We start from the raw sequence: 15,441 nt of genomic DNA, 5'->3' as shown, positions 1-15,441 counted from the left end.
ACTGATGACATTCTGATACTGCTGTGCGATTTACAAGGCATGTTGGAGTCCACTGGGGGCCAGCTCAGGGTGGGAGCTGATCAAGCCGATGATGGTGCATGTGTGTGTTGGGGGATGCTCCTGACAGTCTGCTGTCCCCCACTTCACTGTGCTGAGGCTTCCACGGGGCCCACACCGCTCCTGGGTGGCAGGTGGACTGGCAGAGCTACAATATTCCCTGAGCTGGTGGCCTTTGTGACCACCGTTGACTCTGGCTTCCAGCTGCCTGGCCAGATGGGGCCATTTCTGGACCCCTGCTTCTCCTAGCCTGAATTCCGTGGGAGCCTTGGTAGGTGTGGCTCGTGCTGCAGACAGCGGCTCCCACGGGGGCTCGGGGGTCTGCCCTGTCTACACAGGGCTGGGCTTTTCCTTGCACCTCTGCTGCAGGACACAGGCCACTGTGTTTTTGTCCTTCCTTTCAGACTGTGTTCCAGATGAAACCCCTTGGATAGGAACATTATGCATACTTGCTCCCAGTGCATTTCTGCAGACAGTCAAACCCAGCTCACCCTGCTCAAGCTCCTCTACAAGAGGAATGCAAACCTGCCTGGATGTTCTGACCTGGTCCTGCTGGGTGTCCCCTCACCAGGGTGACCAGCTGACCGGTTTTGCCCAGGACTGAGAGGATCCTTGGGATGTAGGACTTTTGGTGCTGAGACTCGGACAGTTCCAGGGAAGCTGTGACTCTTGGTCACTCTGCCCTCAGCCACCCTCCCTGCCAGTCCTGTTTGGTGTTTGAGAGCCAGACTTCAAGAGAATGATGAGCAGAGAGTGTTTGTGCAGAGGGGGCAATGCCTGCTTTCCTTTTTCTCTTCCGCTTCCTTTTCCAACATTCATCTTCCCCCTTATGGTCAGCACCATGGGCCCCCATGCACTGTGGCCCTGGGCCTTAGGAAAGAGTTTGTTTGGCATGTTCATTTGCCAGCTCCAAGTGCACAACCTCAAACTGAAGTCTCACTGCAGCTGACGGAGCAGGAAACTTTCTTCTGGTCATCTGCAGAAGGACATTCCACAGCTCGAGCCCAAGACTCTTGCTTCACTGTTTGCATCTGAGCAGAAGCAACCTGGCTTCTACAGCTGCATGTACCTGGACACTATTCCCATCAAGTTCAAATCACCTCAGTGCTGGGACATCAGTAGTTTTTCAGCTTAGAAATCTTGGTACTCAAAGGGGGACTTAGGAACACAAATATATCACTCTTGACCTGGATGGAAGGAGGTGGGGGGCAGTGGTGAATATCTGTGTGTCTTCCAGGGAGTCTTCTTGGAGTCATTTCACTGTTTTGTTTGTTACTTTTTCTAGTGTAGAATTGGTTTGGGGGCAAATCTTTAACATCATGGGAGTGAATACCACAAACAAAGCTTCCTTTTCTTTCCTAAGACTTTTCAATCAGCCATGCAATGTTAGCTCTTGTGGCATTCCAGCCTTAGCAGCCGGCCTTTGGAAGCAAACTGGTATTGAGGAGCTGACAAGAAGTTACTTTTCACCCCTTCTCTGCCTTAACACTTTCACTTACCACAGGGCTGGCCACGTCTATTAGTCACAAGACCCAGTCCAACTTGATTTACAGTGTCAGGCAAGCTCCGTAAGAAAAAACCAAAGTCACTGAATGCAAATTTAGAATGGAAAAAAAAAAAAAAAAATCATTTAGTTCCGTTAGCACAGTGTTCTCCCAGCTTTGCATCTCTGGAGGGCATCTTCTAGAACCCACAGCTGCTCGGCCCTGTTGAGAGTACCTCCACCTGCTCGGAAGCATAGGCTGGATTCACATCCCCAGTTACATTACTTCCAGAAAGACAGGATCCCTGTTGGATGCCCATGAAGCTTATGCTGAGTAAATATTGACAAAGTAGTCTAAAGAGCAAACACTTTGACATTTGTAAGGTCCACTGGAAGGTCTTGTATATATTTATACAGCAGGAATGAGCACCGCATACCAATTTTCCTGAACTTGTTCTGACATAATTCTGCATGGAGAGTGTGTGTGCCGGTGGCTGAGAATGGCTGAGTGTGCACACAGGGGCAGGCCAGGGCTGGGTGGTGGCAGGTCAGGGTCTTCCCTCCCATCTGAAACAAATGAGCACCTGGACCCTGGTAGGAAACTTACTCCAAGCTTTTATAAGACCGACTTTTCCAGAAGGAAGGGGGAAAAAAAAAAGTCACAAAACCTTGTTTCTAATTTAGTACAATTGATGTACTTTCTTTTTACTTCGTAAAAATTGTATTGATGTTTTTGGGCTTTATATTTATTAAAGATTGAGCCTCAAAAATGTAATGAGTAAAAAATGCTTGCTTAATTTAAATTGTGAATCTGTCTGTTAAGAAATGCATTAGGGGTAGGAGAAGCATAAGACATATTAATTGACAGACAGGAACTGCTGTCTCTGAGGTTGATACAAGTAATTTATTACTTTAGAAATGAATGCCACCTCCAGAATGTGCTTCATTAATTTCAAATTTAGTTTTAATTTCAAGCTGTTGCCCCTTGAGAAGAATAAGGTGGCAAATTATGTTTGAAGAGCAGATTTTTTTTTTTTTTTTTTGCTCCAAAGAAACACCACATTTTAACTATTTAATTTTACAAATAAATGTGCCCGTCTACTTTGCTTTGTTTCCCCAAGAGCCGAGAAAATGTTCTAGGTAAGGTCAACACTTACTAATGCTTTCTTTTTTCTTTCTCTCCTCCTCCGTGTGTCTCTTCTTTCTGTCCTACCTGTTCCACCTGTTATCAATGCAGCCTATGTTTCAGATGAGTTAAAGGCTGCTGCCCTGGTAGATGAAGACATAGACCCAGGAGAGAGCCCTGCAGATGGAGAGCCGTCGGCTAAGTACATGTGCCCGGAAAAGGAGCTCAACAAGACCTGCCCGAGCTACCAGAACTCCCCGGCGGCCGAGTTTTCCAGCCACGAGATGGACAGCGAGTCCCACATCAGTGAGACCAGTGACCGGATGGCCGACTTTGAAAGTGGCTCCATCAAGAACGAAGAGGAGACCAAGGAGGTGACCATCCCACCAGAAGACACGACCGTATCTGACAGCCTGGAGCAGATGAAGGCCGTGTACAACAACTTCCTCTCCAACTCCTACTGGTCCAACCTCACCCTCAACCTGCACCAGCCGTCCTCGGAGAAGAACAACGGGAGCAGCAGCAGCAGCAGCAGTAGCAGCAGCAGCTGCGGCAGCGGGAGCTTCGACTGGCACCAGAGCGCCATGGCCAAGACCCTGCAGCAGGTGTCCCAGAGCCGCATGCTGCCCGAGCCCAGCCTGTTCAGCACGGTGCAGCTGTACCGGCAGAGCAGCAAGCTCTACGGCTCCATCTTCACCGGGGCCAGCAAGTTCCGCTGCAAAGACTGCAGTGCCGCCTACGACACCCTGGTGGAGCTGACGGTGCACATGAACGAGACGGGGCATTACCGCGACGACAACCATGAGACCGACAACAACAACCCCAAGCGCTGGTCCAAGCCCCGCAAACGCTCGCTGCTGGAAATGGAAGGCAAGGAGGATGCCCAGAAGGTGTTGAAGTGCATGTACTGTGGCCACTCGTTCGAGTCCCTCCAGGACTTGAGTGTCCATATGATCAAAACGAAACACTACCAAAAAGTGCCTCTGAAGGAACCCGTCACTCCCGTTGCAGCCAAAATCATCCCAGCCGCTCGGAAGAAGGCCTCGCTGGAGCTGGAGCTGCCCAGCTCCCCGGATTCCACCGGCGGCACCCCCAAAGCTGCCATGGCGGACACAAACGACGCGCTTCAGAAGAACTCCAACCCGTACATCACGCCAAATAACCGCTACGGCCACCAGAACGGGGCCAGCTACGCCTGGCACTTCGAGGCCCGCAAGTCCCAGATCCTCAAGTGCATGGAGTGCGGCAGCTCGCACGACACACTGCAGGAGCTCACGGCCCACATGATGGTGACTGGCCACTTCATCAAGGTCACCAACTCGGCCATGAAGAAGGGGAAGCCCATCATGGAGACGCCCGTCACGCCCAGCATCACCAGCCTGCTGGACGAGAAGGTGCAGTCCGTGCCCCTGGCTGCCACCACCTTCACATCCCCCTCCAACACGCCCGCCAGCATCTCCCCAAAACTGAACGTGGAGGTCAAGAAGGAAGCCGACAAGGAGAAAGCTGTCCTCGAAGAGAAGCCCAAGGAAAAAGAGAAGGCCTGCGAGGAGGAGGAGAAGTACGATATCTCTTCCAAGTACCACTATTTGACTGAGAACGACCTCGAAGAGAGCCCCAAGGGCGGGCTCGATATCCTCAAGTCCCTGGAAAACACAGTCACGTCGGCCATCAACAAGGCCCAGAATGGCACCCCCAGCTGGGGGGGCTACCCCAGCATCCACGCCGCCTACCAGCTCCCCAACATGATGAAGCTGTCTCTGGGCTCCGCAGGGAAAAGCACACCCCTGAAGCCCATGTTTGGCAACAGTGACATCGTGTCCCCCACAAAGAACCAGACCCTGATCACTCCACCCAGCAGCCAGACCTCCCCCATGCCCAAGACAAACTTTCACGCCATGGAGGAGCTGGTGAAAAAAGTCACCGAGAAAGTTGCCAAAGTCGAGGAGAAAATGAAGGAGCCTGAGGGCAAGCTTTCTCCACCCAAGCGGGCCACCCCATCCCCGTGCAGCAGCGACATCAGCGAGCCCATCAAGATGGAGGCATCCAGCGACGGCGGCTTCAAAAGCCAGGAGGACAGCCCCAGCCCCCAGCGGGACGGCTGCAAGGAGGGGAGCCCCCTGGCAGAGCCGGTGGAGAACGGCAAGGACCTGGTGAAGCCCATGAGCAGCGGCCTGAGCAGCAGCACGGCCATCATCACCGACCACCCACCCGAGCAGCCCTTCGTTAACCCTCTGAGCGCCCTGCAGTCGGTGATGAACATCCACCTGGGCAAGGCCGCCAAGCCCTCCCTGCCTGCGCTCGACCCCATGAGCATGCTTTTCAAGATGAGCAACAGCCTGGCCGAGAAGGCGGCGGTGGCCACCCCACCACCCTTGCAGTCCAAGAAGGCAGACCACCTCGACCGCTATTTCTACCACGTCAGCAACGACCAGCCCATAGACTTGACGAAAGGCAAGAATGACAAAGGCTGCTCTTTGGGTTCAGCGCTTCTGTCACCCACGTCCGCTTCCCCGGCAACCTCCTCATCCACGGTGACAACGGCAAAGACATCTGCCGTCGTATCATTCATGTCAAACTCGCCGCTACGCGAGAACGCCTTGTCAGATATATCCGATATGCTGAAGAACTTGACAGAGAGCCACACGTCAAAGTCCTCCACCCCTTCCAGCATCTCTGAGAAGTCTGACATTGACGGGGCCACCCTGGAGGAAGCCGAGGAGGCGACGCCCGCGCAGAAGAGGAAGGGCCGCCAGTCAAACTGGAACCCCCAGCACCTGCTCATCCTCCAGGCGCAGTTCGCCGCCAGCCTCCGGCAGACCTCGGAGGGCAAGTACATCATGTCGGACCTGAGCCCCCAGGAGCGCATGCACATCTCCAGGTTCACCGGGCTCTCCATGACCACCATCAGCCACTGGCTGGCCAACGTCAAGTACCAGCTGCGAAGGACAGGTGGAACAAAGTTCCTCAAAAACTTGGACACCGGCCACCCTGTGTTCTTTTGTAACGACTGCGCGTCACAAATCAGGACTCCCTCCACATACATCAGCCACCTCGAGTCACACCTGGGCTTCCGGCTACGGGATTTGTCCAAACTGTCCACTGAACAGATTAACAATCAGATAGCACAAACCAAGTCACCGTCAGAAAAACTGGTGACGTCCTCCCCCGAGGAGGACCTGGGGACCTCCTACCAGTGCAAACTTTGCAATCGGACCTTTGCGAGCAAGCATGCGGTTAAACTTCACCTCAGCAAAACACACGGGAAGTCCCCTGAGGACCACCTTCTGTATGTTTCTGAGTTAGAGAAGCAGTAGCGTTTGCTTTTGATTAAAGTGACTGTAATTCGCTTTGAGGGAAACTGTTGCAGGCACCTTAAGGCCCCTCTGTCTTGTTCTTGGCACATGGTCTTATTTTAACTGCAGAGAATCACTCTGGGCTGGACTGTTTTGTATAACTGTACAGTGTTTAATAGAGGTGCATACTCAGCTGTTGTTACTGGTAAAATATGAAGGTTAAAACGCAGTGGTAAGTGTTTGGAACTTTGTGTAAATGGGATTTAGTTGTGAGCATCCCCTGATGCTTCAAGCTGCATGCATTAACAGACAGTTTAATTAAGCATTTATGACGAAACCGGGCACACTTTTCCACGCGGCTCAAGTGTGCTGGCATTTTTCACCCTTTCATCTTTAGCCCTCTGAGTACTTTGAAGCACTTTTGCATTAATTTGGTTAAAAAATAAAATAATAATAATAATGTATGAAGCTCTGTTTTTTAAACTCCTTACCAGCTTAGTTATAATTAATAATATGAACCTCCATTTATGCAGGTCTGCAGGGGTATAACACGCCTTGAAATTTAAAAGAATATTATTTTCACATTGAAACATAGATGTATATATTGTATAGATTTCAGACTCTCTTATGAAAAATGTGATTGTGGGTAAATGACCTTTTTTCTTGCATTTATAGCAACAGTGTTTTATGTACCTGCTATGCTCTGGGCATAAGCCGTGCCTATGTATAGTGTATATTTCTTTTTCTTTTTTTTTAAGGTCTATGGGTTTTGTTTTTTACATGCAAACATTGTAAATTATACAGAAGATACCACAGATAGCATTTATAAAGTATACAGAAACATTATCTGAAAGCAAAGTATGATTGTTTGTTTTGCTATACAGTACATCTATATTGATAGAGGTTCACATTTAAATTATACATATTTATTAGCATCATATTATCATTTGTTTTGAGCAGTCTGAATAAACGAGGCCAGGAGATCCATCCATGGCAGGCATCATAACTATTTTGCACATTATTTTTAAAGGTATTTATTAGAAATCAAAAAAAAAAAAAAAACACGCTCAAAATAAACTCAGTGCTCAAAGGGTTAAGTCTATTTGAAAAGGAAAAAAAAAAGAACAAAAAAAAAAGAGAGAGAGAGAGAACTTGTACTGTATTTCCTAAACATTGATAAAGCCTTTAAAATGTTTGTACTGTAATACTTTGCTTAAAAGTCACGAGGCATTCTGTGATACAACCTCTTTTACTTATTTATAAGCCCTCTTGGTTGCTATTCCATATTGTAGGACGCCTTTTTATTTCAATTGGTAACTTTCTGTTTTGTTCTTCCTAATTATTCTCCCAAGATCCCACACTGCAGCTTTATCTTTAGGCTTATGAAAGGTAACCCGTGGTTACCGGCTCTCCAAGTGATTCTGTTCTTCTCCATTTTTGGCAGTTAATTTGCAGAAGTAACTGACAGCTGACACCATATGAGAACCTATGTATAAAATATTGGCATGTAAACAGCACAGACACTCTGTGCCCTGTTTTGTTGTTGACAATGAACCACCATTATGTGACTCTTCATATAACCCTCTTTTCTACGGCAACATTAAAATTGTCTTTTTGCTATAATTTTGTGTTGCGTTCACAATTATGTCTGAAATGTGCTACGACTAACGAGCACATTAAAATTAAATTGTATGCGATCTGTTTATGACTGAGTTGGTTGCTGTGTCTGCCAGGTGCTGGCAGTCGGAAGCCGCCCGTAAATCAAGGGAGTTTTAGTGAACTTTGGGCTTGGAGAGCAGCGAGCATTCACTCAGAGGTGGCGTGGACAGAATTTTCCCCAAGAATAAAAATGTAAAAGAAAGGAAGATGTTCCCTTGGGGTTAGATTCTTGCTGGGAAGGCGATGTTATCAAGTATCGGTAGTGAAGCTTCGGTCACACCTGGCGACCCGCATGAGGGCGGGAGTTGGGTCTCCCATCTGGATGAGAGAAGTCCAAGTCAGGGCCCTGAGCCCTGCCCATGGCAGATGGGAGGAAAGGTTTTTGGAGGGCTCGGTGCAGGGCGATTCCTTCCTGTTGATTCGGGATTTTCAAGGAGCAGAAAACAGAGCCCAGCTGGGCAGGTGGACCCTGGGGTCCATGCTCTCTCTTCTGTGCTAAAGTGAGCACGGATAACGAGGTGCAGGGGGGCGGGGAGCCTGAACTCATCCACGGGAGGAGTGGGGAGAGCATTTATATGATAATCACAAGCTTTTATTAGCCCCGGCAAATCATGCCAACAAAACGCTGGGAACATCATGTAAAATTGTAAAATACCTTTATTACTATATTCAGACTACTCTTGCGGTTATGTGGAGTCATAGCTCCTAACCTAGAATTATACAAATGAGAGATATATTACATCCATGTAATATATAAAACCCTCCACGTTAAAAAAATACTCTTTTATTAAAAATTTAAATTAAGCCCTTTCAGAGATGTTCGGCAACACGCCTACGTTTTTTGTTCCCCCCATTCATCCCCACCCCTTTTAGTCAAGATGAGGCCAAAATTTCTGTCTGCTCTACTTTCTCTCAGCAATCCATCTCTGGGTTTTTAGAGAGAAACTCACTAGAGTTTAAAACGGGTTTCTGGCAAGTGGGGAGGTCTGTGTTGGCTCTGCTTGCCCTGTGATGCAGACAGTCGGACTGTGGCCTCAGGCACTGCAGAAGGGCTTTCTCTTCTGGGTCTCTAGCCTTGTCGTCTTCCCCATCTCCTCCCGGGTGGCCGCCGCAGTCCCTCCCAGAGCGGCTCTTCACTCCTGTCTGCCCCTACCTGGGACATCGTACGTTTCCCCTGGGGGCCCGGCTCCCCCCAGAACCCGGCTCGGGACAGATACACCCTCCCCGCTGTGCCTTCCGCATCTTCACATCCTGGAGCCCAGATTTCCACTCTTGAATTTTTCACAGATTAAATATAGCATCGGTTTATTAGAATCCAAAGTCCTGCATCTAACAGATTAAACTGACAACACTTCCATCACCACCAGGGCCCATGTGGCTTGAAGGGAGAGGGGATTTGTGCAAGTGAGGCTGGGAACCCCACCCCCCATTTACAGTTTGGGAGAAGAACCTGATGCCCTGCCCATCTCCTCCTCACCCCACCTACAGGGTTAGCTTTAGGAACTTCAGTTTGGGTATAAAAGAGGAGCTATGGCCAAGACAGGTGGCAAGCTCTTGGCCCCCGAAGGTATAGCCAAGAAAGGACCACTCATATTAAGGGGCCCAGAAATCAGCTTTACCTCTGGAGGAAACAGTGACTAGGCGGTGGACGGCCTGAGGCGTGAGTGCAACCTAGCGTGGTACAATGGTCATTCCCCGAGCATGCATCATGGCAGGAGGCGGGGCTGGCTGGGACCCCACCCGGCATGGAAATGGAGGGCCATTCACTCTCAAGGTCGTTTCATCAAACCCTTCCCTGGCCGGAGAGAGAGCCACTATCCAAAAGAGCCTCCAGTCACAGCCCAAATGGCCCTGGTTTTCCTGAGACCAGTAGGGGAGATCTGAAGTTGCGTTCCCAGTACAATGTAGTTGGGCACTCGTTCTCTTACCATTGATGTTAATAGAGAAAGTGAGAGCAGGAAGGAAGGGTCATCCAAGTCAGGTCTTTAAATGATTCCAGGGAGGCGGAGGGATGGTGCCAAGTGAGGGAGGTTTTAATCACAGGTGTGTAGGTGACCCCGACCTCACCCCGCCCAAGCCCAGGCTTGTTGCAGCCTTACTGTATATCTTCGAGCCATCACATTTACGCAGTATCTTAAAATAACATTTGTGATAAATGTGCAATTTAACTAATTTATGGTGCTATGATGTGCTCAGGGCTACATGCAAGATGAAAATCTTAAATGGAGCTTGAACAGCTCACTTCACAACAAGAAATCAATATGCCACATCTTAGCTATTCGCTGCCGTCAACATTTAGCAAAAAATATCAGTGATGTATCTTTAAGTTTGAGGCAGCAAGAATTCTATAATTAACCAAAATCTTACATAGTTAAAGAGGGTGGGTTATGATGAAGACCCAGATCTCCCTGGCATCTTCGTTCTATTTTCATTCTGCAAAAAAGAAAAAAAAAAAAATATTGATAACCACCAAAGAGGCGTTTCTTTGCCTGGTGCTAAGGAGAGCTTAGGTGGAGGTGGTTAGCCTGGGAGGGTTCCCCAGCAGAGCTCAGGGCTGTGGTCTGCAAATCCAGAATTCATTCTAAACAATCAGACCACGCCAACTAGGTGGACTTCATTGCCCTCAATCCTTGACCTACCTATTGTTTCACAGACCTGGTGACTGAATACTTGACAAAAGGCCATAGTAACTGCCAAGCTCTGGGGAGAGTCAAGCTCCATCTTGAGAACAGAACCCTGAAGAGAGGAGTCTGAGAGTGGTCAAAAGACAGGAGGTGATGGGAAGAAACAAGGCTGCAGTGAACAAATCCGGTACTGAAACTATTGTCTCCCGAGATTTCTAAGTCATCCAACAGAAAAAAAAAAATCAAATGATTTTATTTTTTCAGATTCATCTGTGTAGCTCTTTTGAAATTGGAAAATTGCAATCACATTTTATTCTGTTGACTATTTAGCACAAAAATAATCCACTTGGTATTAAAGGAAGCAATCATAAGAATGAAAACACACAAATCCCAACACCACTCTTCAATAATAAATACTTTAACTTTAAAATAATAGCTATTATCCTTTTAGCTAATGGCGAAATTACCATTTTTACTCTGCCAGATAGTTATTCTTTTGGTAATAGAAACACTAACCTTTTTTCTCCCTAGGGATTTATTAGTAAGCACGTGTAATCTTTGGCAAAAGGGAACCTGAAAATGCATTTCCCTGGGGACCCGGCGCCAGTCGATGCCTTTCAGCCTGCGGCTGACCTTGGAGACGCAGAAAAGGTACTTGTGCTTCTGCTCCCACGCGATTCCAGGGTGCGTTGGCCTTTGCAAAATATGCTATAGTTAGCTTCAAAAACCATCTCACTCCTTTGGGGGAAGGCCTCAGCTCTGTCTTACAGCAGAAAGCTTCTGGGAGGGGAATTTTCTCCTGACAAACCCCACCTCCCTGTGTGTGCGATATGGCAGACTCTGCCGAGGCCTGGACTCCCGGGATCAGTGCAGAGCAGGGAGCACACAGGATTTTGTTTCTAGAGAGATGCTCGCTCTCCACACAGGCATCAGGTTTCCCCAAGCCAGAGGCGGATGCACCATTTTCAGTCTCCAAAGATCTGACAGGAGGCCACCCCTAGGAGGATTGTAACGGCGAACATTTGGGTGGGCTTTGATGGTTCCCAAGGCATCGCAAATCACCCTTGATTTGGGACCATGTTTCCCGCTCAACCAAAACGTGGATTTGCCACATTGTTGGTCAGTGACCTGACAGTCCCGCACAGCCTGATGGTGACTCAATCAGCCCATGGCTGTGGACATCAAGAGTGACTTAAATCAAAGTTAGCAGCTTCTTGAGGCTCGGCATTCAGGGGTCAGTGCCCTTCCCTACGTCCAAAGAGCCAGGTGTTTTCAAAATTAAATTCTAATGATAAAAGATCAGAAGAACTGCTTTTCCACCACCTTTGTGTAATGTCATGTACTAATATATTCTTAATAAATCATCCCTGATGATAATGATGATAAGCAAGGTGACCTCTTTCCAGAGATTAACATCCACAATTAGCTACTCAGGAATTAGGATACACTATTATTTACTGTCTAACCTGAGCAGTCCAACATAGTGGCCATCAGCCACACGTGGTCATTCAAATTTAAATGAAATAGAGTAAAACATTTCATTCCTCAGTCTTACCCCACTTTTCAAGCACCCGGTAGCCACATATGGCTAGTGTCCACTCTTTTGGACAGCACAGATACGGAACATTATTATCATCACAGGACGTTCGCTTGGACAGTGCTGTCTATACCAGTATTTAAAAGCTTCTTCCTAATTAAGAGCTCAGACCTTAATGATGAAAGTGTGTTTGCAGTCCATGGGTATTTCTAAGAATCTTTATTTTCCCAATATGGGTGCAGGCAACATTATCACATGTTAATATCTCTGATCAAAGCCAAGGACATACGTAATTAACCTTGAGCATAAAATTATAAACAGAAGTGCAGGCATCAGTGTATAAAGTTGTGGATGGTTCCCCATGCTGTGGGTATTGTCTGGGCTGCAAACTCCAAAGCCCAGAGAGCTGATGGATGTGGCCATGACCTTGCTTTGCCCTTAGCTGGCGATGAATCAGGCAGTCCCTTGCTGCTCTCTTTGCCCAAGTGGACTTGAATCCTTTCCTGGGACTTGGAGACGCAAGACATGACTCTGAGACTGGCATGGCTCTTAGTCCCGACACGTGAGGCCTGAGGGTTCCATGCCCACCCGTGCCTGCAGACCCCACCAAGCCTCTATCTCCTCTGCTGTAGCCCCAGGCAGCAGCAGGGGGTGGGGGTGGGGCCCCATCCTGCTCTCTCTTTAAAAATTACAATATATAAATAGGACTTGGGAAACGACTTTTTAAATTTGGAGGGTTAAGTTTGAAAAATTATTGCGTTTCAACATTTCACTTCCGTTATTTTTTTTTCCCACAGCAGGATTCCAGGACACATTTACGACCGTCATAATTGTGAGTTAGAGATCTCCCAGGCCAAGTGAAATGAAATTACGAGAAACTGAAATCTGTTTTAATTGGAGCATTTATGGAAAAAAGAAGTCAGGGTGGCTGCTTTTTTCCTTTATGTGACTCCAGTTCATAGCCGTACCTGTGTGTCCAGAAACCAGGGCTGGGGAAACTCGGGCCAAGACAGTGGGGAGGAAAGGAGAGAGAATGAGGTAGGTGTGTCAGGAAGGAGTCATTTTCTTAGCTGAAAAAAAATGGAGGTACAGTCGCCGGAGTTCCGCCTCAGTGACCATGAAACCGAGTCGGCAAAAGCTGAAGGACCCAGCTCCTGAAAGCCTCATCAGGGCTTGTCATCGCTCTAATGAATATCATTTAAATTGCTTTGTATATTGGTGGAGTTTGGATGTCGATTTAATTTGTGCATGTGTTTGAGTTCTTCTGCTTGGCTAGGCTAACAGAGAAGCAGCCGCTTAATGAAAACTGAGTTGGTGACAGTGTGATGCGCTCCAACCCAGTCAAATGGGTTTGAAGGGCTGCAGTGACAGGCCTCAGACAGAAGCTGCTCTGGCTGAGGGACAAGAAAGGAGGCTTTCCTGCAGCACAGGGACCTGCTGGGCGGCGTAGCCGACTCGCGTGGTTCTGCTAAACTCACTCACGCAGTCTTTGTGTGGCTTGACCCATGCTCGGTCCCGTGGACTCCCGCTCCAGGCAAAAGGGACCATGCCAGTGAAATCGGACCCTTCGGAGTCTCCCCTCCCTGTGGTTAAATGGCGCCTTGATGGGATTGCTGGGATTGGCAGTGGTAAGGGGAGACTCAGAGCCCACTTCTCAAGTAAGGGATGTGTCCTGAGGCCCCCGGCTGAGATGGCAAGAGAGCATCCTCATGGGCTTCTACCCCCAAAAGCAAAGGTCTCCTCCCACCCCGAGGTGTCACCCTACCCAGGTGTGGAAAAGCTCAGCTCTCTCAAGATGGTCACATGCCATTTTCTTCTTGTTTCTTCACAGCCATCCCGGGAGGGAGGCCGGCTGGAATGCCTGCAGGGCCCATCTGTAGATGAGACCCAGAACGGGCACTGTGTCCTGCTCTGGCCCGCAGTTGCTATCAGGAAGGTCAGCCAGTCTTCTGTTTGCAGAAGTTCTAGGAACACAAGAAAGTGAAGTCATCAGTCATGTCTGACTCTTTGTGACCCCATAGACTGCAGCCTAGCACGCTCCTCTGTCCATGGGATTTTCCAGGCAAGAGTACTGGAGTCTTGTCATTTCCTTCTCCAGAGGATCTTCCCAGCCCAGGGATTGAACCCGGGTCTCCCGCATCGTAGGCAGACGCTTTAACCTCTGAGCCACCAGGGAAGTTAGGAACGCAGGCTGAGTGCAAACCCATTCATCTGCTGACCCCACGCTCAATCCTCTACTCCAAAAGAGCCGTGGTTCTGGGAAGAGTTTGACATTCGGCCCTAGCGTTTCACTCAGAGACTGAGTCTTGGCTCCAGCTTCATTGTGGGCTCCCCAACAGCCCAGATTACCCTGGAGGTACTGATCCAGTGGATGGGCCCCAGCCTTAGGGTTGGGACAGGGTGGGGGCAAGAGACCATATAAAAAGAGACCCCTTTCTTGCCTTCTCTATACTCTCTAACCATTGAACTTCACACTGTTTTCCCCAATTCTCATTATTTCCTTTTTAAATATTGTCAATATTTGCATTATCAACAAAGTAGCATAGTACCTGGGGCGGGGGGAAATCACTAAGGAAAGTGTGCTTGGTCTCTGAGGTACTTCCTCTGCTCCCTAGATCCCCTCCACCCCCATCCCTGCAGGACTCTGTTTCAGGGTAGAGGGTAGAGGGGAAGACAACCTCTCAAGTTTGGAAAAGAGATGAGCTCATTCTGCATGGGACTGAAAGCCAGAGAGGTGACGTGTCCACGGGAAAGTCAGCCTCGCTCTTCCTGTTGTCAAGAACCAAGGGGATGAGAGGGTTGGGGGAGAAAGTGCTGGTAAGAAGGCACCATGCTGGTGCCTTGGGCATGGGCCTGCTGAAGATCGGGGGAGCAGACACAAGGTGGGTGCCAGACACCCAGAGAATCATAACTGCAGGGGCCTTTGGTACACAGCCCATTTGGGAGTGGGGCTGGCTTTCTTGAAAATGGGGACCCACACTTTTGTCTTGAGAGAAGCTTCTGTGAGTCCAAGACATGGGGTGAGGCACTGGTGAGGTTTCCTTGGATCCTGGTTAAGTCCTATCTCAGGGAGCTGGACCATGAGACCAGAGCAAAGTCACCCCTACCCTGTGCCCGGCACCCAGAAGAAAGAAAGAGTGCCTGGGACCCATCCTGAGCTGCCCGGGCCTCTGATGAGTTTGGAGTCAAGCTGGAGAAAGGAGACAGAACAATAGTGACAAGTAAATGACAGTGTCCAGTTATGAATGAGATTGGACAGAAAACAAAGAGAAAGATCACAAGGCTTTGTCTCCAGATTTCCAAGTGCCCTGGCTGCGAGCCGATCGTTAGACTAGACAGGCCTGATTGGGCCTTGAGGAATGGGTGAGATACGAACCTACAGGAGGGGCAGGGGGATGGCCCCTCTTGTAAGAAGCCACAGGAAGGCTGGCTGCTCAGCTGCCTTCTGGCTTTGCCTTGAGATGGCAGGACTGATGGGAGAGCCTCTCGCATCCTAAGAAGCACCTCTGAATCCTCTGAAACAAAATATTGCTGCAACAATTGCAGTAGTAGATGTTCTTTTAAGTCCTATTCCACCTGGAGGCCTTTCTAGGATTTTCTACTGTAGCTTCTTGACCATTTAGAGCTTCCGGCCCCTTTCTCAAAAGTTTGTACACCTG

At 48.8% G+C, this 15,441-nt stretch overlaps 1 protein-coding gene and 1 non-coding gene across 3 annotated transcripts in view; one reads left to right on the top strand and one right to left on the bottom strand.

Annotated features, from left to right (window-relative positions):
• Window positions 1-7,667, top strand: part of TSHZ3 (teashirt zinc finger homeobox 3) — a 71,439-nt gene extending 63,772 nt beyond the window's left edge. For both annotated transcript variants that reach the window (XM_086349617.1, XM_086349615.1), the window contains exon 3: window positions 2,778-7,667. In XM_086349617.1, the coding sequence (XP_086205743.1) occupies window positions 2,778-5,983 (3,206 nt within the window). In that variant the 3' untranslated portion in view covers window positions 5,984-7,667. The remainder of the gene's footprint in view (window positions 1-2,777) is intronic.
• A 6,219-nt stretch (window positions 7,668-13,886) lies between these two features.
• TRNAR-ACG (transfer RNA arginine (anticodon ACG)) lies at window positions 13,887-13,958 on the bottom strand. The gene has a single exon. It is a non-coding gene; the product is annotated as a tRNA-Arg (tRNA).
• Between the last annotated feature and the right edge of the window lie 1,483 nt (window positions 13,959-15,441).

The sequence above is a fragment of the Bos grunniens genome, chromosome 18 (assembly GCF_055505025.1).
Source record: "Bos grunniens cultivar Pamir isolate PY7600 chromosome 18, Bosgru_T2T1.0, whole genome shotgun sequence".
NCBI lineage: Eukaryota > Metazoa > Chordata > Mammalia > Artiodactyla > Bovidae > Bos > Bos grunniens.
Note: the sequence above shows the minus strand (reverse complement) of the source record. Positions and strands in the feature narration are given on the sequence as shown.